This window comes from Ctenocephalides felis, unplaced genomic scaffold, assembly GCF_003426905.1.
Source record: "Ctenocephalides felis isolate EL2017-DRISC unplaced genomic scaffold, ASM342690v1 CF-g0.4_SCAFFOLD_00845, whole genome shotgun sequence".
In the NCBI taxonomy this organism is placed as follows: Eukaryota; Metazoa; Arthropoda; class Insecta; order Siphonaptera; family Pulicidae; genus Ctenocephalides; species Ctenocephalides felis.
In genome coordinates this window covers 61239569-61265812 of record NW_020536999.1, presented here as the reverse complement: position 1 = coordinate 61265812, position 26244 = coordinate 61239569, and the positions used below count along the sequence as shown (strand labels likewise).

The following is a 26244-nucleotide window of genomic DNA, read 5'->3' as shown; positions in this document are numbered from 1 at the left end:
ATATTATATTAGTTATTTAATGGTGTAATTATGTTAATTAGAAATTATCAATCAATTTCAAGAAAGTTGTGAAAAATAATCTGGTTTCGTTTGCTAATCAGTAAACAAACAAGTACTTTCTAAATACGAGTTATAAAAGTTAGAACGGTATTAATAGTGTGAATAGTTGAAAATCGTAGTTTCTGATTGCAGTAAATTGAGATATTGGTAGTCACTAGAGAAGACAATTAAATCTGTAAAACTCATTCAACGAAAATATAAATGCAATTATAGATTTATAGAAAAACGTTTATGACAATTCTAACGAAATTATTTTTGACTTTACTTTTTACTATGAGTTGACAATAATACTCACTCAATTAGCTAAGAAAATCTTGAAGTTGTAGAAAAAGTTAAAATAAATAAATAAATAAATAAATAAATAAACTTATTTTTTATTGATATTCAAAATATACAGTTTTTATACATTTAATTCGCGGATGATTTTTGTCTTTTGTTTTACAGACAATATGTGTGCAATCAGTATCTATTTTTTACCATGTAGCTTAAGTTCAAAAATTGTTTTGAAAATTTGAAATTTTTTGTCTTTAATCCTTTCTTGTGTACGAAGGTGTATAGATGAAATATGACGAATTTTGCTTTAATAGTTGTCACACTGAGTCAAATTATTGGGAATTTTATTTTGTTTTTGATTCCATTTTTGTTATTGGTTTGGAGAATTTTATTTTCTAATGGTTTGTTTGTTATTTAGAAGTGTAAATTTTAAATTAATACTTTTTTATCGATAATAATGCGTGAATCTGATAATATTTTGTGAAACAATGTACTGGCTCGTAAAGCAGCATCAGTACTTGGATATGATTTTTGTCCCAAAGGTTTTTCATAAATTTTGCAATTCAATATTACATTCAAAGTAGCAAATAATTCAGTAATTTAGTAGTATAATGATTTACATTTATTTAATACACTTTTTCATTATTATAAAAAAATTCTTTTCCTCGTACGAAAAATATCAAAAATACCACAGATTTTCAATTTTGTGATCCAAAGGATTGAATTAATTGAAATTAATTGAGATGAAATAAATTTTAAAAAGGGTGTATGTCATGGAACCTTAAACTGTTAAGGAAAATACATTCTAGATCTATTTAGTAACCTTGCTATAGTGTAAAGCTTATGCAAAAGATACTATTGAATTCTTTTCTCAGAAATATTGCTCAGAATAATATGCTTTATTATTTGCACAATATAAACCTTGATGTTGACGAACATATTTTCATACTAATGTTAAGCCATATAGTTAAGTTGCAAGTTTATTTTTTTTAACGTTTTATCCTTACTAAGAATTTATTGCTTTTATGCAGTAAATATGCGTTTTATGTACAAGAGCAGCCATTTGATATAGACGCCAGAGATATTTGGCGCCGTTGTATCTCTTTAGTTGATTCAACAATACGAATAATCAATAAGCATGTTCCAGTAAATGATTTTAATAAATATTTGGTACATATTTGAATACATAATATAAATTTATTATTAATTCCAGATTAAAGTTTTATATGCATTTCATTTTCGACAATTTGTACGTCTTTTGTGATTGTATATTGAGTGTCGTTTGGACAATTCATTTTGAATTGAAAATAATGTATTAGGTTGGCAACCAAGTAATTGCGAATTTTTATTAGAAAATCAAAAATATTTTTTGCGGAACTAACTAACTTTATTTTGTAATATATTGTCTGTTTTGATCAATGTTTTTTCTAACTTTTCAAGAAGCATCATCATCTCATCAATTTCTGGTTTTTATTAACAAAAAACTGAGTAAGGTACAATTTGAGACCATCATATTCATTGAATTGTTTACCATTCAAGGAGTTATGTAAAGATCGGAAGAAAAAATAATCAGAAGGTCAAGACAGTATGGTGAGCATGGTAAAGTATCCCAACCAAGCTCCTATAGTTTCTGCCAAGTGACCAAATATATGTGATATCAGTAATGGAATAAATCACCGTTTTAATTTGCCATATTAAGTCGCTTTTCTCAACCGCATTGTTTAATTGTTTTTGGTGTTTAATGCTAAGGTGACCATAAGTTCCACCTTCTGTCTCGGGTTTTTCTTAAAGCAATATTTGTCCCGTATTTTGATCTTTTGTCACGGATTTGACTTCAAAAAATATGGTCACCTTATTAATGCAGACAATATCATTGCCAATGTCGGTTGGTAATAACAAATCAATGTAGACAGTTACTTTTTAATCAACTTTATTCAGAAGAAGCGTTTTTCACATTTGAGTGAAAAATCACCAGAACGAAATTTGACAAACCAATTTTGACACCGTTGTTTTTTCAGGCTTCATCACTATAAACATCTCCTAACTTTTTGTGGGCTAAAGATGCCTCTTTACTTTAATTTTTTTTTATTTGATTATCTATTTTTCAACGAACGTCAAACGAGAACTACGCAATTAATTAAAAAACCTTTATTGGTGATGGACATCTAAACTGCCTATGTATAATTATAATATTAACAAAAGTTATTTTACATTTGGACTACATCAGCAAACCAAAAAATTCAATTAAAACCAACTATGCTGAAAACCGCTCTTACCTAGTTGCCACCCTCATATTTTTTGTATACGATTACTGAAAAATTACTGAAAAATAATCAAAATATATACTTTGTAACCTTTGAAAACAATTAATAAATTGATTTAATAAGATTGTCTAATATGAATTAAAAATATGGCAAAACACATGATAAAAGTGATTAGATGAATACTTATTATTAGACTTTCAAAGCTTTAATAATCTGATTTTTATCGTAAATCTTAAAATTAACAATTATAGGAGAAACAAAAATTTTCAAGCAAATTTGATGAGTAAAGCAAGCATCTATAACTTATATCTATAATCAACCCAAATGTAAGTTTTTAATATTCTGAGCACGTTCTCAAGGATTGTCCGTTTCCTGCAACGAGCGAGTTAAACTCTTTATGAATAATTTATTAGAATGGAATATTGTTAAACGGTCATTTTCGAAATTTTCATTTTTTTAATTTAGTACAGAAGTAGTTATATAGTAAATAAATACACGAACTTCGACGAAATTGATTTTTCAGTCTATTATACTGTTTTTTTTTTAGTTTATTATACTGTTTTTTTTTAGTTACAATGTGGAAAAATTACTTTTATTTTGTTAACTTAAGTGAGAATCTCTCACCGAATGTTGCGATTCTGTGTTCAGGATTATTCGAATAATCTGAAGTTTACTATCGGTAAACATTGTTTGATTTTGTGTAGTAATCCATGATGCCAAACTTTATCGAAAGGCAGACTGGAACAAGAACTATAACTTTTGTATACATAAGATCAATATTGCTGCAAAGTTTTATTATAGTATACGCACCACCCACATTTTTTCCTCAGTTATTGCTTTCACAAAATTTAAAAATAAATAAGTTCTTGGTAAAATATAAGATTCTTATAATAAATGAAATTATTTTTCGAACACATTTGTTTTGTTTATTTAGACACTTTATGACACTCAACGAGTTTTCATCAATTTTTTCTCACAAAATATGCTCCATTATTATCGGCAATTTTTCGCCATTGTTCGGGGTGAATCATGATACTATCGGTAAAGAACTTATATGGTTTCTTGTTGAAAAACTGAATCAAGTGCTTTTTACAAACTTTTTGAAATCATTTTAATTCTATTAAGATAGTTCTGCAGAGATTGGAACAAGTGTTAGTCACAGGTTGCTATGTCTGGACTATACGGTATAAAAAATCAATCTTCAACTAGGCTTAATTTTGTAGCCAACTTTATATAATTGGTTCAGAACAGTTTTCTGGTCAATGGATGGTTCTATATCAATGTCGACATGCTTATATACTTACCTTGCAGGATTTTTTTTTTCAGAATTTCATCAACTTCTTCACTGATTGGAGCATGGCACATGCTTCACATCAAAATTACCAGAACGAAAGCGCGTGAAACATTTCAGAGCAGTAGATTTTGACAAAGTTTCTTCACCTTAGACTCTAAGGCTTAGAGTATAATTTATTTTACAAGTCTGCTCAGTTTCTTTCTTTTTTTCTTTTATAATAATAATTTTCCAAAACTAACTTTTTATCCATTTTCTAACAAACGTTTACTGATGCCGCTGCGATTTGCACTTGCTGAATTATGAACGAACTTTTTTTTCACCTAATATATAATAAACAGGCAATCAAAACATTCAAATTTTTGGCAACAACAAAATCCAGCACAAATTAATCTTGGAAACCAGTTCCTTTCTGGCTTCAACCGCATTTTTTAACTTCCCGTAGGTTGTTATTCTACAAATCCAAAAATCGAAAAGAAAATTTTTGCATATCTTCACGTTTCAGGGGTTTCTCAACATTTTGAAAAAAAAATGTGTGTGTGTTGTATGTGTGCGTGTGTGTTTTGTGTGGGTACAATTTGGGCGACACGGGTCAACAGATTCCAAATATTTAAAAAACATTTGGTTCCTACTGATGGAGAGACGTTCTGATTAGGTTTTGGCAGAGACAGGTCTAGCCGTTTCGGTGATACGAAGCAAAGAGTGCGGAAAATAGATATCGAGTTTTTGAATGTGCGGAGCATGTGATTTGAGTGATTCAAAAAAACATTCAATTCGTAATGATAGGGAGAAGTGGTGATCAGTTTCTGGCAAAGTCAGGTCCAACCGTTTTGGAGATAAGGAGCTAAATGTGCAAAAATGGTAGTTTCTGAAAGAACGAAGATGAATAATTCAAAACGCCTTTTGCTTGTATTAACGAAACCATTGTTTTCGGGGAAAGCAAAAAAAAAACAATTATTTCATTTTTTTTTTATTTAAAAAAAAAAAAAAATTGAATGACGAAAATAATTCGGATTTTAATTTTAATTCTAGCTGAAATTCTAATGCTCACTTATATACTTGAAATATCACTTATAATTATATATTTGAAAACACTCAATATTTTTCCAGCAATTTGCTTTGAGGCACGATTTAATACACCACTAGTTCCATTTTAAAATAATAACAAATTGGTGCCAAAAATTACGTTTAAACTTTCTGTCGTTCATTTTATATATCGATCAAATGGAAATAAATTTCCTACATCTGGAGGCTTGCTTTGAAAGTTGCTCTAAAATTATGTTTATATACTCAGTCAAAATTTTATTTCCTTATGTTGAATTGCTCAAATCATTCAATTCAAGAAAACAATGCAAGTTATTATTTATCAAAAACATTTTTTTATCGTATACGTTGGTATTTCTTTTAATACAATAGCCTAGATAATGCTATTTCTGGCTTATCTCCATAAATAGTAGATATATTGATTTCTTTATCATTTTAATACTCTTAGAAAAATTGTATTTCTGGACTATAATATTGCGTACATATTACTTCAGCATACTGGTTCAATATTTCTCTTACTACATAACATACATATAACACTGATCCCAGCTGTGGGTTTTGAAAATAATTGAATTTTAAATTAGATTGTGATTCTTATTATCAACACAGACTTGAAATTAATCTACAGTAGAGGAAGGAAATAGAAAATTATAATCGCTTTTTAATATTATCTGGAATTAATTTTATATAGTAATTTGTATATAATAGAAATTACCCAATGAGGTAACTACGCTGTTTAATTAAGGCAAATTGCTGGTATTGACTTTTAGATAAAGCGCAATTCAATCAAAGTTTTGTATAAAAATAGCATGAAAAAATTTTGCAGAGCGTCGAATTTTCAATAAAAAATGACACGAATTTTCACTTTTAATTCATTTGTCGCTAAGATATACATAAAATTTTTTTTTTTTTAATTTTCAATTTTTTTTCATACTATTTCCATACGAAGTTTGATTGAATTGCGCACTATCTAAAAGTTAATATTAAGAGCTAAAATTTTCAGAGAATTGTTTTTTATCAATTTGGAACCATTTGAGTCTTTGGGAGCGTGGGCATTCGAAAATGTCCGTATTAAGGACCACCCTAATGTATATATATGGAGTACACCACATTTTTATTGTTCAATATTTAATATGAAGATTATTTAATGTATTTTAATTTTTTGAGTAAATAATATACTATATTTCTATTTATTCTAAAGACTACAATATAACAATGTAAATTTATTTATAGGTAACTATTTCAGTTATACATATTGAAATAAAGATATAAGTTAAACCAACTATTAATAAAAAAAAAATTGTTAAAAACAAATTTTCTATTTGAAAATTTAGAATATAAAGTTTTAAACTATTATTTAATATTTTATTTAAAATATGTTTTGATAATACGTTTTTCATAATTATAAAAAATAAAAAAAAGGTAAAGATAGAATAAGAATGTGTAAACCAAGGACATTAAATTATGCTTAAGAAATGTTTTGAAAGCTAAAATCAAAAGAAATATCTTCATTTACATTTTTCGGCTACATTAATTTTTCATTCTACAATTATCTAAATCTAAATTTATATTTTTTGATTCTTATTTTGTAGAAGCATATTAGAAAAAAAAAAAGATTTCACGCACTAGATTTGTGGGTCTAGTAAAATCTAGAAGAAACTTTGCTTGTTTCTTTCATATTATATATAATGTTTTTATATAGATATTTTATATCATTAATCATACTTTTTTATGTTTGTTGATATTTTAGATTTAACATTGTACTATTACTACATTGAAATAATTATTTTAGTGCTTATGACAATTTCAAAGCATTATTCCTTGAGTAAAATCACATTACATCTTTGCTCTATAATATTTGTATTGCATATAATAGATTTGTTATTTTTTATTTGTTAATTTGGTCAAATTTATCTGTAACTTAAATCGCAAACAATAAGTAAGATAAATTAATAAATCTTATCTTAGTTTAACATTTCTATAATAATCTCTGTTTATTAAATAAAGCTCTATCACAAAAAATAAACCAGAGGCTAATGTTGGTTAAAAGTTGTGCTACTAAAAGCATCCTAGTCCATGGTACTTCAATTAAGTCAGGAATTTTTATTATCATTATTTATGAGAGATATCGCTAAATTGAATACACTATTTATTTATAGAAAATTAGCACTGAAACGTTATTTTAGATCGCGAAAGAAGTAATCCAAACCATATCAATAAAATGAGAAAAAACACTATTTAGAATCAGTTTTTTAAATCTACAGTTATACAATTAAAAAAATTTAATATGCCTACTAGTATTGGTACTAGATCAACTAGAGATTTTATTTGTTGTAAATTAATAAATCATACTTATAAATTAAGGTTAAAAAGGTGCACCATCGATACTATTATATTTAGTGCACATTTCATACTGATATATTAATAACAAATTTGAAGTTTCTGAACCATAAGCTTTTAATTTAATTTGAACATTAATTTGTACAGATCTGTACTGAGTTGTCAGTTAATAAAATCTGTTATTTAATTACTTTATCTCATAAATCTTGCATTTATTTCATTTTAGTTCACTTAATAACTTAAATTGAAACAGGAAATTTGAAGCTGGGATACAGGACAGATTCATGGAGACGGAAATTTGTAAAGATAACTTTAACCAAGTGAGATAAAATAGAAATTAAGAGTGTTTTTGCGTCATGGACCTGTCTTGTGACGGAGCACTTTCTATTTTTATCAATATTTAATTATTTAATCACAAGTAGGTCATAAAATCAATAAGTATTCTTTCAGGCCCTTGTCGAGGTAACCTTAATAATTTTAATACAATTATTAATAATTGTACAATAAAATACAAACATTAATAATTCAAATATAAAAATAGATATTTTTTAATCTACGAGTACACCATTTTGCTTTCGGATAGTTGATTTCATATAATTAACTAGAACAATATGTAAAGATTAATTGTATTTGAATTAATATTATGCTGGATATAAATATTTAATTTATTAAATAGTTAGATATAATAGTTATTATGTTTTTAACAAAACGGGTTATATATATTTTTATTTATATAAAATTATTATTTATCATTATTATTTTTTGTGTAGGGATTTCTTACCCAGAGGTTCTGGAATCGTAACCAGGCGGCCTTTGATTCTCCAACTCATAAATTCTAATACAGGTTAGTATTGATGATATATTAAAATTCAGTAAAATATTTGATTTATTTGATTTTCTATTCAACATGCTTTAAATTTCATTTTAGAATTTGCGGAATTTTTGCATTGCAAAGGCAAAAAGTTCGTAGACTTCAATGAAGTCAGATTAGAAATTGAAGCTGAAACTGATAGGGTCACTGGGGGCAATAAAGGCATATCCAATGTTCCTATAAATCTTCGAGTTTATTCACCAAATGGTATGTATAATATTTAATTAGCAATAAGTTAAAATAAAATACTATATAGGTATAATTTAAGTATAAAAATATTTGTTCGTGATATTTTTGTAAAATTAATATTAGATTTGTCGGCACAATTTGATAGAGTTCTATCTCCTTATTACAAATGTGCTTTTAGTGCAGAAAATGGAGAGGAAAAAAAGGTATAACCTCTGAATTTTTTTTACTGTGCTCCAATTTGAATGAAATTTTGGAAATGGGCTAATCTTACCCTTAAGTTCAAAAGTGAAAACAATTTGCACTCTGCCACTATCCTGTTTCTCGCCAAGATCCCTTTATGTATAAATTGACATTGAGCCATTTTATGGCTTGAAAACGTTTTTAATATTAAATGGTAAAATTGTAAAATATTTTTTGAAACGAATTTTTAGTAGCCAGTACCTTGAAAAGTATTTGTTATATTGAAAAACTTTATAAAACATCTTTTTTTTATAATAAGTTCTCCTATCGATATCGATGTTATTTTGAAAAAGTAAAATTACACTTCAGAGAAAGAGTGTTATCCCCCCGGGGGTGGCGGCGGAGTCCAAATTGGTTTCACTTTTAAAGTTGAGGGTAAGATGAACCTAATTCAAAATTTCATGCAAATCGGAGCACAGTAAAAAAAATTCAGACTCAAAATGCTCTATTGACTGGAGTATTTATTTTGATAATAACGATATATTTAAAGAAATAAGATACTGTTTTAAATATCTTATTCTGCAACTTTTTACTACTATTTTTGTGTCTTGCTCTTGGTTATTTTTCATTTTTTACAACGATTTGTATATTGATCATAACAGGAAAATAGGAACCAAAATAATAAGACATAGGTCCTACAATATTTGTTTGTGAAACGCCATGCATATTAATGGGTTGCCATACATATTTATGGGTTTGCGGGTTGATTTATGAATATATAAATGAAAAAGTTTATTCTCATGAGATTCCATTATCATTTGTTGCAATACAAACGAGTCATGTATAGAAAAAAATCTTGCGTATAATTATATTATAATATAGATATATTTTGCTATTAATTTTGACTTATTTAATTTCAGTGTTGAATTTGACCCTTATTGATTTGCCTGGTTTGACCAAAGTTCCAATTGGCGACCAGCCTCCAGATATAGAAAATCAAATCAAAGCAATGATCTTCCAGTTTATTAAACGCGAGTCATGCCTTATATTGGCTGTGACTCCAGCTAATACAGATTTGGCTAATTCAGATGCCCTGAAATTGGCAAAGGAAGTGGATCCTCAAGGTAAAAGATTGTTTTTTTTAATTTCATAAAATCAAATTTTGCGAAGTTTGCTTTTGTTTGCGGATGATACAATCGTCGTACAGAACTTTGCGATTTTTATGTCACAATATTTCTATGTAACCAAAAGATAATTGTATCTAGCCATGGTTTCGTATTTAACCATTTTCCGACGTAATAATAAAAGATAAGTGTACATATTTAGATATGCTTTTTTACATCCTAATTTTTTGACGTAATGCATCGATAAAAATAATTATAGATAAACATGGTAAAACCTGGTAGAAGAATCGAAAGAGTACAAGTAACTAGAATTTGGATTCAGTAAAATCAAATTTCCAGTTTTACAAAACTACAATAAAAATTTAACTTCACGGCTTTTATACAATGCTATATAATATTTATATGTATCTTTTGTATCTTTTCTAATTTTCTAACAATTGTTTATATATATCAACTTGTCTTTCGTATAATGAGATTTTCCGTCTTATTAATCGATATCAATTCAATTTTTAATAATTCACTATTTTAAGTAAATTATAAACGAATTATATTAGATAATTTAATTAGAACTCTTTAGATTATTTATTTTCTTCATACATTTCCCAAAAACATGCATATAAATAAAATGGGTTAAAGTTAAAGATATATCGTGGAAAGTTATGTTTTATTTTTTAGCAGTATTATGAATAATTGTACATAATTTGATTCTAAACCAGTTTAATATCTATCTCATTTATATTAGTCATATTGGAATTTTAAAAAATATTTACACTTTTGTCGCTCCCAGATCTGTTTCTCAATTTGTATAGGGATTTTAGAGCGGGTGTAAATTAGACAATTCGGAAATTAGAGACGTCAAATATTTTTTTATCCTAAGTGAGTTGTTTATGAACTACGAAAAGATATGGGAGATCTAAATAAATATTTTTCTAATATAAATAATTGAAGGAATTTATAAATATTTTCCATTATATAATCTATTTACAGATTTGTAAAAATAAACATGGTTTGTTTATATTCATTATCAGAATCGCATGTTTTGTAAAAATAAATATTTCCATTGAATAAGCAACTAAACGAAACGATTAAATTTTATAAATTTTTGCCGTACATAATCACTTTAGATTTATGAAAATATTCCAGATTTGTTTATAAACAATGCGAGAATTGAGACGTATGTTTTCCACGACACGCAATAAATCAGTGATTAAACGAATAATAATATTAAGCTATAATTTTTCTAATTATCTGGAATCTAATATGATTCAGAAAGATATCATTGCAACTGGGAAAACTGTAAATTTTTTATGAATTTTTCATAATTTTTTCAACTTATGCGTTTATTTATTTATTGCTGTGGTCTAGTAGTTTCAAGTTCGGTGCCCACCTCAGACATACTGAAGTCAAGCAGCAGTGACATCGGTTTTCATTTCAAAATATAGATAGCAATATGTATACAAGAGCAAAAAGGTTTTAACCCTCCATTGATGCACCAATAATAAAATTCATCAGTATTACATGAATTGTAATAGTAAATTCATTACATAGACATAGGACAACTAATAGGGTTGCCATCAAGAAAAACCCACGTGGTTTAAGAAGTCAATACAATAACCTCTAAGACTAATTAAGTTCTGACTAATCTGTTTGCTAACTCCTTCTGCGAAATTATTGCAAAACATAATGGTTTATCAAATCTAATTATAATAATTTTCTTTATATAAACTCGTTTAACGATCATAATTTCTACAATAACAACAAAAATTGTTATTCTTACAGTTTGTGTTGATTGTTATATGAATAATTCGTGCTCGATAATTATGATTCAACTCATAGATTTCCAAAATTGTTATTATTTATGATATCATTAATTGAGAATTTCAAATTTCAGTTTAGTTATCAAATCTTAATCTTTAATATTAGTTTATAGATGAAGAAAACAGTAATATGCTTTAATACAAATAAAACGTACTAGATATTATTGAAATTCTACAAGAAAAACTGTTTATTTTTCAGGTATTAGAACAATAGGTGTAATAACAAAATTAGATTTGATGGACGAAGGTACAGATGCACGTGATATCCTGGAAAATAAACTTTTGCCGTTAAGGCGAGGCTATATTGGTGTAGTCAATAGATCTCAGAAGGATATCGACGGCAGAAAAGACATAAATGCTGCTTTGGCAGCTGAAAGAAAATTCTTCTTAAGGTAAAATAGACATAAAATTATTTATCTTAAACCTACTAATTTTATTTTTTCTCGACGTTTAAAATTATTCTTAATAGCTTGAAACGAAATTTCAAAAAATGTGTGTGTGACGTTTTCCTAAAAACGGTTGAACCGATGTCAAAAATTTAAAAGTCATTATTTGAAACTCTATGTAAATTTTGGTAGTTAGTTTTGCATGGCCGATCGATCGGCCAAGATTTTCTTTATAAATCAGTGGTAAATTTCATCGTAATTAAATTTCCTTTGGCCTTTTAATGAAAATTACAATGACAATAGATTGGCATCTATATACAAATGGATATCCTAATCCTGCGAAAAGTGGTTGAATTATAAAAATTGTGAGTATGGATAAGTCACTTGTATTTCTGTACTTTAATTAAAAATCGCATTGATGAATTTTGAGTGATAGCGAAAACTTAGTTTTCAAAATAAATAGTTGAAAATTTTATCTAAACAGCTAATTATCAATTCTTATTGATTAAGTCGATTATTTCCACATATCTGGAAATTCATGCAACTTACCTTAGAGGTTATATTCACTTAATCGGCCGAAAAAAGTCATTTTTCTAGAATTTTTCCTGTGAGAACTATTGAATCATTGAATGTATCGATACAAAAATCTATACACAAAAAAGGCATCTTTTAGCTATATTTAAAAAATAATTTCAGGTAAAAATATCTATTAAAAAAAAGTAACAGCAGCAGATCTGCGGGAGCATCTCTCGAAAAACACGTTTTGCAGTGACCACTGTCTTTGAAAAAAAATCATCCGAAATTAAAAAACCAAAAAGATTTCAATAAAATATGATAAATCTAGTATTTAATCCAAGCAATAAGCAAAATAATAAAAATCGTTTTTTTTGCCGTAATTTTGACCTTAAATTGCTCATAAAAACCAAAATATTTATCGGATAGGAAAAATCTTCGATTAATCACTAAAAAATATATTTAAGAGAGGTTGTTATGAAATTTGAGTCTAATCGGATTAGCCGTTTTTGAGTTATGTTGGTCACCGATTTTGAAATGTATATTAGTGAAGTCTCAGCCGTGTTTTCCTTTTCAAATTTGCGAGTAACTTTCAAAATATTCATCAGAATGATATTATTTTTCTTGTGTGTATTATTAAATATATGTACATTGAGAGAATACTAAAAAAAATTAGATAATCCTAAGTGTATATAACCCCTTAAGGTAAAATGCCATTTACACCCTCATATTTAAAATTCAAAATCATAAAACGCAATTAAAATAGTATATAAAAACTACGCCCATTTACGAATATATTATACAATTAATCAAATAACTTGGCAAAGTCGAAGCTAAGTAAATCTGTAACTCCATAATATATATAAACTGGAATTTACTGATTTTTTTTACTTGGCTACTTAATACTGTTGTATGCATTTTTTGTACTAAAAACAAAGATTTTAATGAAACAATATTAATATATATATATTCGCTAATTTTGTTTTCTCGACGTTTCATGCCATTCTGAATCAAATGAGACCAATTTTTTTATTTATTATTTTACTGTTTATTTCAGTCATCCAGGTTATAGACACATAGCTGATAGGTTAGGCACTCCATATCTACAGCGGGTTCTGAATCAGCAACTTACAAATCATATTCGAGATACACTGCCTGGTTTGCGGGATAAATTACAAAAACAACTCTTGGCTCTTGAAAAAGATGTGGACCAATATAAGCATTTTAGGCCAGATGATCCTAGCATTAAAACCAAAGCTATGTTACAGTGAGTACAACTTTCTTTTAAAAATATAATTTATTTATAAACTACTCTCAAGATTTTTGTTATATTAGCAAAACTTTACATAATCATTACTATTTTCAGGATGGTTCAACAATTAACATCAGACTTTGAAAGAACGATAGAGGGTTCAGGTTCAGCTCAAATAAACACAATGGAATTGTCAGGAGGAGCTAAAATAAATCGATTGTTTCATGAACGATTTCCTTTTGAAATTGTCAAAATGGAATTCGACGAGAAAGAGTTGAGGAGGGAGATTGCATTTGCCATTAGAAATATTCATGGTATCAGAGTGAGTGTTAAAAATTCTTATAACGTTTTCCCAGTTCTGATTATTGCATAAAACTTTATAATTTTGTAATGACTGATATATTAGGTCGGTTTGTTCACGCCGGACATGGCTTTTGAGGCAATAGTGAAGAAACAAATTGCACGGTTAAAAGAACCTTGCTTGAAATGTATTGATTTAGTAGTGCAGGAATTATCAAATGTTGTCAGAATTTGCACAGATAGGGTAAGTATTATTTGTTATCATGAAAATATTGGTTTCGCATCAGTTGTTTTGCATCAGTTGTTTTCAAAACCCAAGAAATAAACTTTTCTTATAAAAAAACAAACAAAATTACAGTAATAAGAAATCTTATCTTCTATATATTCAAGAAATTTGTTAATTTTTTTTATTAAGCTATGAATTCAGCAATTGATGACCTTTATTGCATCTTAAATATTAAAGTATTTATTGATTTAGTAATTTTCAGTTTATATAAAACCTATTTCTTCCCATAGATGTCACGATATCCTCGTTTGCGAGAAGAAACAGAACGCATTATAACAACCCATGTCAGGCAGAGGGAACAAATGTGCAAAGAGCAAATCATATTGTTAATAGATTGTGAATTAGCTTATATGAATACAAATCATGAAGATTTTATTGGCTTTGCAAAGTGAGTAATTTAAATTTATTTTATTTTATACAATTTGATACGAAATTATTATTTTTTTTTTTAAATGCAATTTTTTTACTAAGGCATAAAAATGATCACTATCATGCTTTTTTAAAACAAGCATATGATTTATTTTCATTTTTAATTTGAACTTCTAATATATACCATAATTATTGAAAATGAATATTTTCACAAAAACTGTAAACAAAAGTTGAACATTTATATTTTATAATAGGGGAAGTAGGAACAAAATTGCATATGTTTATTTATTTAATGATATTTTAATCAGTCTCAATCACAATTTACCATCTTAGATTGATTGACTATCAGTAACATAGACTTTTAATTAAGTAGGGACTATAATGACAAATTTATTAAGAACAAATGCAACTAATTACCAACAATTTTTTTTTTGTTTAGTATGGTCAACGTGACTTATAACGTAAGGATATATTGAGATGGTAATTTTTAAGGAGTTCACGCAAGTTTTGTTCGTATTTTTAATAAGTTGCCTAAGATATATAGGATTATTCTAAAATGCGAAAAGAAGTAGCAAATTCTATTCTTTTTTTAAACTAAAATCTTATGCCAAATTTAATTGTATTTTATAATTTTTTTTTTAATAACATATTATAAATTTAAAAAGATGTTAACGCATGAGTTTTTTTAAAATTTATTACCAGTAAAAATTATAGTATGAAATAAGATCTGGTCCTATCAATCCTTTTCATTTAATTGTGATGACTAATGTATTATGTTATTTAGTTAGTAAAGTTGGTTTGCCAAAAATGATAAATTTTAATTTACTTACCAATAAAAATACTATTAACTTTTTTCAATAAAAATTTTTTTTGTTGCAGCGCTCAAAATCAGTCTGAAAACGCCGCAAAATCAGGCACAACGAGAGGTGGGCTAGGAAATCAAGTAATTCGCAAGGGTTTCATGTGTATACACAATTTAGGAATAATGAAAGGTCAGTGAATTCCGCTTCTGTTTTATGTATTAAGTTTAATAATTAAAACAACTGATTTATTTCTTTTAGGTGGTTCACGAGATTATTGGTTTGTTCTAACTTCTGAGAATGTATCTTGGTATAAAGATGAAGAAGAGCGTGAGAAGAAATATATGTTAAGTTTAGATGGATTAAAATTGAGGGATATTGAACAGGGATTTATGTCACGTAGACATATGTTTGCTCTATTCAATCCTGATGGCAGAAATGTATATAAGGTAAATATTTTATTGCTAACTACAGATATAATTATAAATTCATATAATGTTAATTTTAAGTTCCCGAAGAAGAAGTTTGTTTTCGCGATAAATTCCATTTGCTAAGATTGTGTTTTCTTAAAGTTTCAACTTATTCTAAATTGAATGAGATCAAAGGCTATGGGCGCATTGTCATACAGAATCGGCCCCACCCTGGTATTTAAATAATTTATACGCCATTTTATAGGTCTAAATGGTAAAAACAGATATACCAATTTTCAACTTTGTACCTCATCTTATGGCCGAGATATCATTGAAAATATGCCAAAGTGGCCCCTTCTTTCAAACTCACTTTTTCGCGTAACCATAAAAGATATCGAAAAAATTTTTACGTGATTCTACTCACATTGACTCAGACCACATTATGTAGAACAATCGATTCCAAAAAATCGTTTACTATTAGCTGAAAAAGACAAAATAATTTTTCAATTGATTATTTCGGGTAGTGCATTTATTTGGACCACTTTCTAATTAGCGTTATTCGAAAGCCCATTGTTTTTTCTTTGAGTACTGCAAATATTGTTAAAATCAATTTGGTGGAACACACTGGAAAATTGAAAAAACCGCAGCCAGTACACCCGCGCATAACGCTAATAGTACCCTGCAATTGCATAGAGTTCGTTCGGACGCAAAGCAGTGCGCGAAGCGCCCGAAACGATTCTTCAGAAATTCTGAATGCAAAAATATTTATTTTATAGTTATATGTATAAACTCACGGAGTTTGAAATTTTTAGACATTATTAGTTGTACTATATTAAATAAATGCCTAAAACTAGTGGTGTATCGTGCCTTAAGGCAAATTGCTGGAACTTCCCGCGTTGTAATGAAATATTCGAAAAATTATTGAATGCTTTCAAATATATTATTATAAATACTGTAACTTTTATTATTGGAATTTGTAGACAAAATAAAAATGCTTATAAATTGGACGATGACATTTAAATATGTTTGCCTAAAAAGTATTTCTAAGAATTGCATAAACTGAATGGCAAAGTTAAAATTATTTATTCGATTCGAATTATTTTTCATATTAAAAAAAGAAAATTAACAAAAAAAAAATTTATTTTTGTTTTTTTTTTGAAAAACAATCTTGTCGTCCGAAAAAGCAACAGCTTATTTGAATCATTTAAATCGGATTTTTCGTTTCTTTAAAAACTCGGTTTCTATCTTTGCTCTGTATCTCCGACCTGTCTTTATGAAAAACTAATCAGTACGTCTCTCCATCAATAGGAATCGAATGTTCTTTGAATTATTCAAGAAATCGTGAACGAAAAATTTTATCTCATTCATACACGAAATATAACACAAATACACAGACACACATATCCATTTTTTCTATTGTATTTCAAAATGTTCAGAAACCTTCGAAACGTGAAGATGTGCAAACATTTTTGATTGCGATTTTTTATTTACAATAACTTACCCTACGGAAAGTTAAAAATACACACTGAAATTAAATGCATTATATTATAAGTACTATAATCACTATATTATAAGTAGATGCGAATTAGCTAATACAAAATTAGTTAAAAAACACGATCTTTCGCATAAACCACACAGAAAATACAAATATTATATAAATAATATAATTTTCGAAATAATTTGATTAATACATATATTTTATATACTTTCAGTAATAATTTTTGTAAATTACTGAAGTACTATATAAAAAAACTTCTACATTAAATGACGAATATTTTATAAGAACTTTAAATAATAAAAACGCAAAAAAATTGTGATAGCCATTTATCATATTCTTTTTAGTATTGTAGTACTGATAAAGATTGGTCGCAATAAGGGTTTTATTTTCACAATGTTACAACTATCATTCAAAAAAAAGTTTCTTGGATTTGTTGAAACTACAATGTTTCATATTATCATTACTTTATATTTATACATATGACTATAAAATAAATATTTTTGCATTCAGAATTTCTGAAGAATCGTTTCGGGCGCTTCGCGCACTGCTTTGCGTCCGAACGAACTCTATGCAATTGCAGGGTACTATTAGCGTTATGCGCGGGTGTACTGGCTGCGGTTTTTTCAATTTTCCAGTGTGTTCCACCAAATTGATTTTAACAATATTTGCAGTACTCAAAGAAAAAACAATGGGCTTTCGAATAACGCTAATTAGAAAGTGGTCCAAATAAATGCACTACCCGAAATAATCAATTGAAAAATTATTTTGTCTTTTTCAGCTAATAGTAAACGATTTTTTGGAATCGATTGTTCTACATAATGTGGTCTGAGTCAATGTGAGTAGAATCACGTAAAAATTTTTTCGATATCTTTTATGGTTACGCGAAAAAGTGAGTTTGACCACTTTGGCATATTTTCAATGATATCTCGGCCATAAGATGAGGTACAAAGTTGAAAATTGGTATATCTGTTTTTACCATTTAAACCTATAAAATGGCGTATAAATTATTTAAATACCAGGGTGGGGCCGATTCTGTATGGCAATGCGCCCATAGCCTTTGGAAGAAATATATATGTATGTATGTGGGTATGGCTGATTTTTTACCTTTTGTAGACGCTTTTTCAAAAATTGAATTCTAAATGTTTAAATTAATGTTTGGGAGTCATCAATTGGAAATCACATTGATTTTGCCAGCAAAATGCTACTTATAACTATAATTTTGTAAATGTCCCAATGTGAAGTTTGAATTTTTTCTTTTGTGACGGAATAGGTTTATAATCTACTTATATATAAAAATGGAGCTCGATCAAATGTTAGGTATAAAAGTCGGCCAATCTTAGTCTTGAAATACTCGTGCAAATCTAAAGGTTGTGCAAAAGGTGACAAATTGCTTCAAAATCGCATAGAAACTTTACATTTTTTAAGTTAAAATTTTTTGTCGAATCGTTTTGATAGATGATAATTATATTTAATAGGAAGTTTTATATGAATATTATTTGATTGTAGTAAGTAGTTTTGTTTGCTATTTTATTTATACACAAAAACGTTATTAAACGGGTTGCAAGTGTTATTAGAAACTCAAAATATCAACTTTTTTAAAATGTTAATATAAAAATGCACTTTTTGGCGTTATAGCATTCTTTTTTGCAAATCATATTTTTTTAAAACTCGGCGCTCTGGAAGAACTCGTTGGTTAAATTTTATACTCATTGGTATTTATAAAACATTTTGTAGATTATTTTTTTATTTATGTTTTTAAAAAAAAAAACGAAATATGGATTCGATCAAAGGGGGCATTTTGTCGAATAATTTATTACCAGTTATAAGGGATTGTTCAAGTATTACGTAAGCAGATTTATTACAATTATTTACCCCCCATCCCCCTTGTCAGCAAAAGTAAGCAAAGCTCTTACCCCCATGCTTACGTAAACATTTTGCAATTAATGTAAAAAAATAAAAATACTACCTATGACGTAATCATCATCCAGACTCTCCAGTCCCCCCATGTCAACCCAAAATAAGCAAATCAACAACCCCCCGCCCCCCTATAGTGCTTACGTAATACTTGAACGGCCCCTAACAGATGACAATTTAAATAAGAAAATTTGGTGGTTGACAATATATAACTTTGGAACACACACATGCAAAAATGTCATTGCACAAAAATACAAGTTTTCTGGAATCAAATATTTTGAAAATTGATTAGTAAGCACGCATTCTATAAAATGTGTCAACAGTTCCAGTATTAGAACGAGTTTAGTAGAAAAATGACAAGAGTCATACAATTTTGAAGAAATTCTTTCAAAACCATATGTCAAAGCTATGCATTTTAGACACAGTCAGGCATGGTTTATGTTTCATTAAATTACTCTACAAATTGAAAAAGATAAAAATTGTTTAGAAATACCTTACTTAGCAAAACAACGTTTGCCGGGTCAGCTAGTGTAATATAATAATATAATTTGTAATTACACATTGTTAATAATGATTTATCTCTAACGTAAAACTATATGAATAGTAACAATAATTTATAACAAAAAATGTACACATTATACATTGTTCATATATATTTATATATAGATACATTATAATATTATACTTATTTCGAAGGATTATAAACAATTGGAATTGTCTTGTGAAAATCAAGATGATGTTGATTCATGGAAAGCATCTTTCCTTCGAGCTGGTGTCTATCCCGAGAAGGCAACAGAGCAAGCTAATGGAGATGATGTAAGATTAAATTTATATTATATTTATAAAAGTTATATAAAGTAAATTAGAATTATGCGGTGCCTGGATTACTAGTAAAGCTTTTAATTGTTTAATATTAAATAACATTGCATAAGTTGAGCATATTATTTCTCCATTTACTAGACAAACTTTTCAAGAATGAATCAATGATCGACTGGCTTCTAATTTTTATTACTAGAAAATTACAAATCAATATGAATTAGGTCAATAATTTTGATGCTTTTGAAATAAGTTTGGTCATTTTTGCCATAATTTGATTTGAATTAAAAATATAGGTCTTTTAATAATATAATAAATAAAACAATTCATTTATGGATATATATTTATGAACTATTGTTTCATTTTCAGATTAATGATGATTCGGTAGTATATATATATTAAGTTTATTTCTTGGGTTTGGATTTGCTAATGTTTGAAAAATTTTGACATTAAAAGAACTTGTAGAATAAACAATTTAAACTTTAATTGCTATTTTCATAAGCATCTGATTTGGCAATATGCATATTATTAGAGTTTCCATCATGTTATTATGATGCTGTGAATATTGTTTTTTATACAGTTCTTTTTATGATCATAAAGAAATGAAGAATACTAATTGTTTGATTGTTGATAATTTATTTTGCCCTCTTCTAAATAACTTTAATCAATTTTAAATAATTATGCATTGCTTTTTTATTTTTTTCTAAAATATATGACAAAATGTAACTTCTGTTTTTCTGCTCTTCTTTCTGTTGTCTTGCCAGGGTGAAGGATATGAGGTTTGTTAATAGATACTTCCACATGCTATTCAAAATTTTTCTGTTTTTATGAAAAAGAAAAACAGTTACACAGTTTTTTATGTTAAAATTGGCACATTTAGTACACTATATGTTTTTTTAATAATCTCGTTAGCATAAATGTTTTGCACTTAATGTATATCTAAAGTTCGTTTTTATTGATATTTATCTAAATATTAGTGAGTTCGTTTTGAGACAACAGACCCTAATTTAAATAACGTTTTCACAATTTGTTGATATAGAATTATTAGCGTATTGTGTGTGCGTGTGTTTCTGTGATAAAGTATGTGTTATAAACAAGCATGTTAATATTATTAAATATATTTAATCATTAATATTTTAGACATACTGATCTACTGATGTTTATTTAATTAAGTCATTTGCGCTTATATCCCTGAACTCAAAAGGTGCTTGTTCTTCTTGAATTTATTCTGATGTATGATTATTTTTTAATTTTCCAAAAATCCAACACTAGCAATAATATACCACAATCTGTTTTAGAAAATGTAAAGTTACAATAATTTTTATAGATTTGCTATAATGAATATTAGAAAAATTAGTTTAAAAATAATTATCTCATAAGGATTTCTGATTTTGTATTTCAATATCTAGAAAAAAATATTATATATTATTATCTAAAACGATCTTTCTGCATTCAGGTGCAATTTCGAAAAGTTCCTCATATGACTAGTATTTGATAATTTATTTATACTATTAAATATCATTAAATCAGCGATTATTAAATTAATTGTAATATGTAGTGCAGTAATTATGTAATTAAAAAACTGAAGTACTAAAGTACTTCTCATCAGTATGGCTTGACATTATATTTACAAATTGTAATGCTTTACATTTCTAACATATTTGTTTGATTTTCTTATTAGCAATTTTATTAATATTTTTATCTATCTTTATCTATTTTATTAATTTATTATTATCTATCAGAGCTCAGGTGACAGTGTGAATACCAGTAGCATGGACCCTCAACTGGAACGACAAGTTGAGACCATCAGGAGTCTTGTAGATTCTTATATGAGGATTGTGACAAAAACCACTAGAGATTTAGTTCCAAAAACTATTATGATGTTGATCATCAACAATTCTAAAGATTTCATCAATAGTGAACTGTTGGCACATCTATATGCCTCAGGAGACCAGGTATGTAATAATATTCACATTATTTAATTTGTGGATTGACCAATATAGATATTGAATATAATAAGAAAAATTAATATCAGCAGCAGTAAATAATAAATTTTTCTACATTTTATTACTGGAGTTACAAAGAATTAAAATTTGAACAAAACCTTATTTTCATGTTTGGTATGCTAAGTATTTATCAGTTTATTTACTGTTGCTCTTATGTAGCTAAATAACAAAATATTTATTTGTCTGAATTTTTTAATACAGTCACAATTGATGGAGGAAAGTCCTGAAGAAGCAATAAAACGAGAAGAAATGTTACGAATGTATCATGCCTGCAAGGAATCATTGAGGATCATAGGTTATTTGATATTATTAATAGATTATTTAAACAAAGTACAAAAGTACAAAAAAAAATCACCATTTAAATTAATTTATGAGGGTTATATACGTGTTCTGGACAATTTTTATTGACTTAGCTTAACTACTGAAAAACTCTTTTATGTAAATTATGATGTTTTTTATGGTTTTATTTAACTTAATACCTTCAATGAATAATATGGTGAAATAGGTATTTTTTTTTTATTCTCTATTAAAAATATGTCATTTTCAGGTGATGTATCTATGGCGACTGTGACGACGCCAGTTCCACCGCCGGTTAAAAATGATTGGCTGGCGGGGACATTAGAAAATAATCCTAGGTTATCACCTCCAAGTCCTGGAGGACCGAGACGAGCAGCTCCTGTATCAGCACAAGTAATAAAAAACATCATACCATACTATAAAATAATACAACAATCAAGTTGATATTCATCAACTTTATCTAAATCATCAACTATATCCAAATATTCATCAACTTTATCCTGTTTCTGATTCTAACTTTTTGAAGAAATCATTTTATTACTGATTTAATTCTAGTCTATATCGTTTGATACCAAAATTAGAAGTATATGTGCAAAATATGAATTTTAGAACCTAAAATTAGATGGCTATTTTTTGGATTGGATTTTTATGTATTTTTATATTTATATTATATATTATAATATTATACATTTACAGGGTTCACTTGGTGGAGCACCAGGCGGAGGTCGCGCACCACCGCCGGCACCAGCAAGTGGCAGACCTGCTCCAGCAGTGCCGAATCGCCCTGGAGGTGCAGCACCGCCTCCAGTTCCACAAGGACGCCCCGCTGGCGGACAAGCGCTTCCCGCTCCTCTGATACCATCGTGAGTACTGCACAATTTTTAATTTACAATTGTATTGGGCATGTATATGCAAATTCTAAGAAGTTGGATATATATATATATATATATATATATATATATATATATATATATTTTACCCATTTTTAATTTGTTTCATTTTTTATCATTCAAGTTGTACTGTCGATAATGCTTTATTATTGATATATTGAAATTTGAAGGCATAATTTGAAATTAAAACTTGTACTAATTCTTGTCTAATATACAGTCCTATAATTTATTTAAATAAATTAGTACACAAATTATTTGTTATTGAAAAAAATAAGAATCATATTTATAAATTATTAATATCATAACACTATTACTTGTGAAGTAAAATCAAATCCTAGTATTTGTACTAATTCTTGTTCAGTACATAGACTTATTTATTTCAATAAAAAATTACAACTTTTCCCATATCTTACTTTGAAAATTAATTTGTGATTTTAGATGGCATTTTGTATATCCCACTTCTTAGTAACCATATATGTATGCATCGAATATATATTTAAAGTTTATTTTTTTGTTCGTAATATATTTTATGCATTTGTTTCTTCTTCAATTTGCTTTTTTAATCTAGGTTTTACAATTTATTAACATTATATGAAACACTTTATTTGCTGTTCTCTAACAGTGACTGATTGCTATAAAAAATGATTTTTTCTTATTATATTTTATTCAATATTTTTTTATTTTGTTTTTGAATTTTGTTTGAAGCAAGGTTTGCAGCAATTTTTGTCTGTGTTATATTTTTTCCTTAAGTTTATGCTTTCTTGTTGGTTTGGTTGTTTGTTCGTTTTGTATGTTAAGCACTGCTATTATCTTATTTTTGCCCATTCAAGTTTTACATTTAAGATCTTCTTTAAAATCACTTTTTAATTACAATATTTTACCTATAATTTGTTTTAGACGCATATATTTCATCACATTATTTTTTACACAATTGGCTATGAAATTTTCAAATTCTGTTTTTGAGTTTTCCTTAATTTATTTGATTTTGTAAATATTAACCAGTTAACTGAGGATGCAATATAAATTTTACAAAATATAAATATTTTTAAGTTGCTTGTTTGGCATTTGTCGATTATTTTTCATTTGTCGTTGAAATAGATACATATTTCCTGATCAACATTAGTTTCAGATAACTGGTTAAAACAACATATTCCTCTTAAGACTTTCTTATATAATTGTACTATAAGGTTTTATGCACGATTGTAGAAATCAGAAAGAATTTTCTATGGAAATGTGATGGAATGTATTTTGTTTCCTTTACAGGAGGCGATAAATTATCAAAAACTAAAAATAAAATATATTTACAAAGAGAACATCATCAATTAATTAGTAATAACTAGAATGTTTGAAAAACAATTGCAAATATTGATAAAATGTTAAATTGCATTTCTCCTAAAAATTGTATGTATTAGGTATTAATAATTAAAGAGGTATATATATATATATCAAGATATATATATATATATATATATATATATATATTATACCACATTCCAATGTAACAAAAATTTCTTGTTAAAAGTATAACTGTTTATTAGTTTATAAACTAATTTATTAATGTATGAAAAAGATTTGCTGTCTACAATAATTTTTATTGGTTTAGAATCACGACAACATTGATGAATTTTTATATAAAATTTTAATATTCCAACATAAAATTTTATATAAATATGCAAGTAACAAACCAAAAAAAATTTCTGTTATATCTTGTCATATAAAAAAATATTTTTGGGGTCTTTGCGGATCCATCAGTTACTTCTCGAGCAGTAATCAGTAGTTTTTTTCATTGTTTAAAGAAATCCGTTTATTTATTTGTTCATATATAATGTTATAAACTATTTATTAAGATCTATATGAATTAGATTTGATATTTGCTGTATTTTGATTGCTTCACAAGAAAATCTAGATGAATTATATTAACTAACTGCCAATAAAACAATGAGATGGTACATACTCCCTGACCGATAAAATTTGAGAGCATCATAATGCTAGTATTAGTATTTTGAGATATACTTGCTAACATTAGCTTTGTGTAAAGTTATAGATATCATTTATATGCCAATTGTCCCCTAAAGTGAAAATAATAAATTCAAAATAAATATCTGTTATTTTCTGTCAGCAGTTTTTTCATATACGGGATATAAATAGCAGCGTTATTGCCTATTCAAGTCGAATATTTTTCAATGATTTTTATTTTTGATTTATTCTAAACCAGTAAAAATTCTTGCATACATCTTTCAAGTAATTAATGAAAATTGATGGTATATTTATGAAATGTTACCAAAGGCATAAGTTTAGTATTGCAAATCTTGCCTCTTAGATAGTAACAAAGTTGAGATATTTGTTGATTTAATTACTTATTAGCGGCTTTAACTAATTTAATTAAAACTGTAGCTAGTAGTATCGTTGTTAACACAAATATGCAAAAGTAAGATATCTATATGATCATTGCACTTGCTTAGGTGTGTGTGGTGTATTTAAAGATTTTAGAAAGTTGAATAGGTTATTAGCGCATCAAATTAAATTTATCTAAAAGTAAAATATTATATTTTAAGATTGTCGATACAAAATACAAATTTCACTGTTTAGGATAGTCGTCTTCTCTGTTAGGATTATCTCATTAGTGTTAGTGCTATATCAAGACGTTTTTCAGTCTAAGGTTTTCATCTTCAGGAAGATAATATTTCAATGTGTAGAGATTGGCAAAAGCAAAGCTTTTAACGATTTTATTCCTTATTGCTTTTTAAAGCGCTTATTTGTTTGACATTTATTTTATTATTTAAGTGAATCAATGGTATTATTTTTTATATTACTTTTACTATAATTTATACGGGGTTTGTGGTTGAAACTAAGGGAGAGCAATTAAAGTGTTTTTTTTTTTTGAAAATTGTGATTGGAACATGTAGAAGCTCAAAAATTGAAGTGTTTTTGTCAAACTAAAATCGTTTTTTTTTATTCTTTTCAAATTTTGTTTCTATATTTTTATTCTAAATTGGGTGAAATATTTGATTGATGAGGTGCGAGCTAAGTGGTGAAGATATAAAGATGTAAAGA

At 27.2% G+C, this 26244-nt stretch overlaps 1 protein-coding gene across 1 annotated transcript in view; it reads left to right on the top strand.

Moving 5' to 3' along the window:
- LOC113363958 (dynamin) overlaps positions 1-26244 on the top strand; it is a 107330-nt gene that overhangs the window by 64843 nt on the left and 16243 nt on the right. Inside the window, exons 2-16 of the mRNA XM_026606433.1 lie at positions 8043-8116; positions 8201-8350; positions 9433-9636; positions 11653-11845; positions 13410-13619; positions 13719-13926; positions 14011-14148; positions 14421-14578; positions 15439-15551; positions 15621-15808; positions 19878-19997; positions 21740-21952; positions 22205-22298; positions 22551-22693; positions 22997-23163. Coding sequence (XP_026462218.1) covers positions 8043-8116; positions 8201-8350; positions 9433-9636; positions 11653-11845; positions 13410-13619; positions 13719-13926; positions 14011-14148; positions 14421-14578; positions 15439-15551; positions 15621-15808; positions 19878-19997; positions 21740-21952; positions 22205-22298; positions 22551-22693; positions 22997-23163 — 2373 coding nt within the window. The remainder of the gene's footprint in view (positions 1-8042; positions 8117-8200; positions 8351-9432; positions 9637-11652; positions 11846-13409; positions 13620-13718; positions 13927-14010; positions 14149-14420; positions 14579-15438; positions 15552-15620; positions 15809-19877; positions 19998-21739; positions 21953-22204; positions 22299-22550; positions 22694-22996; positions 23164-26244) is intronic.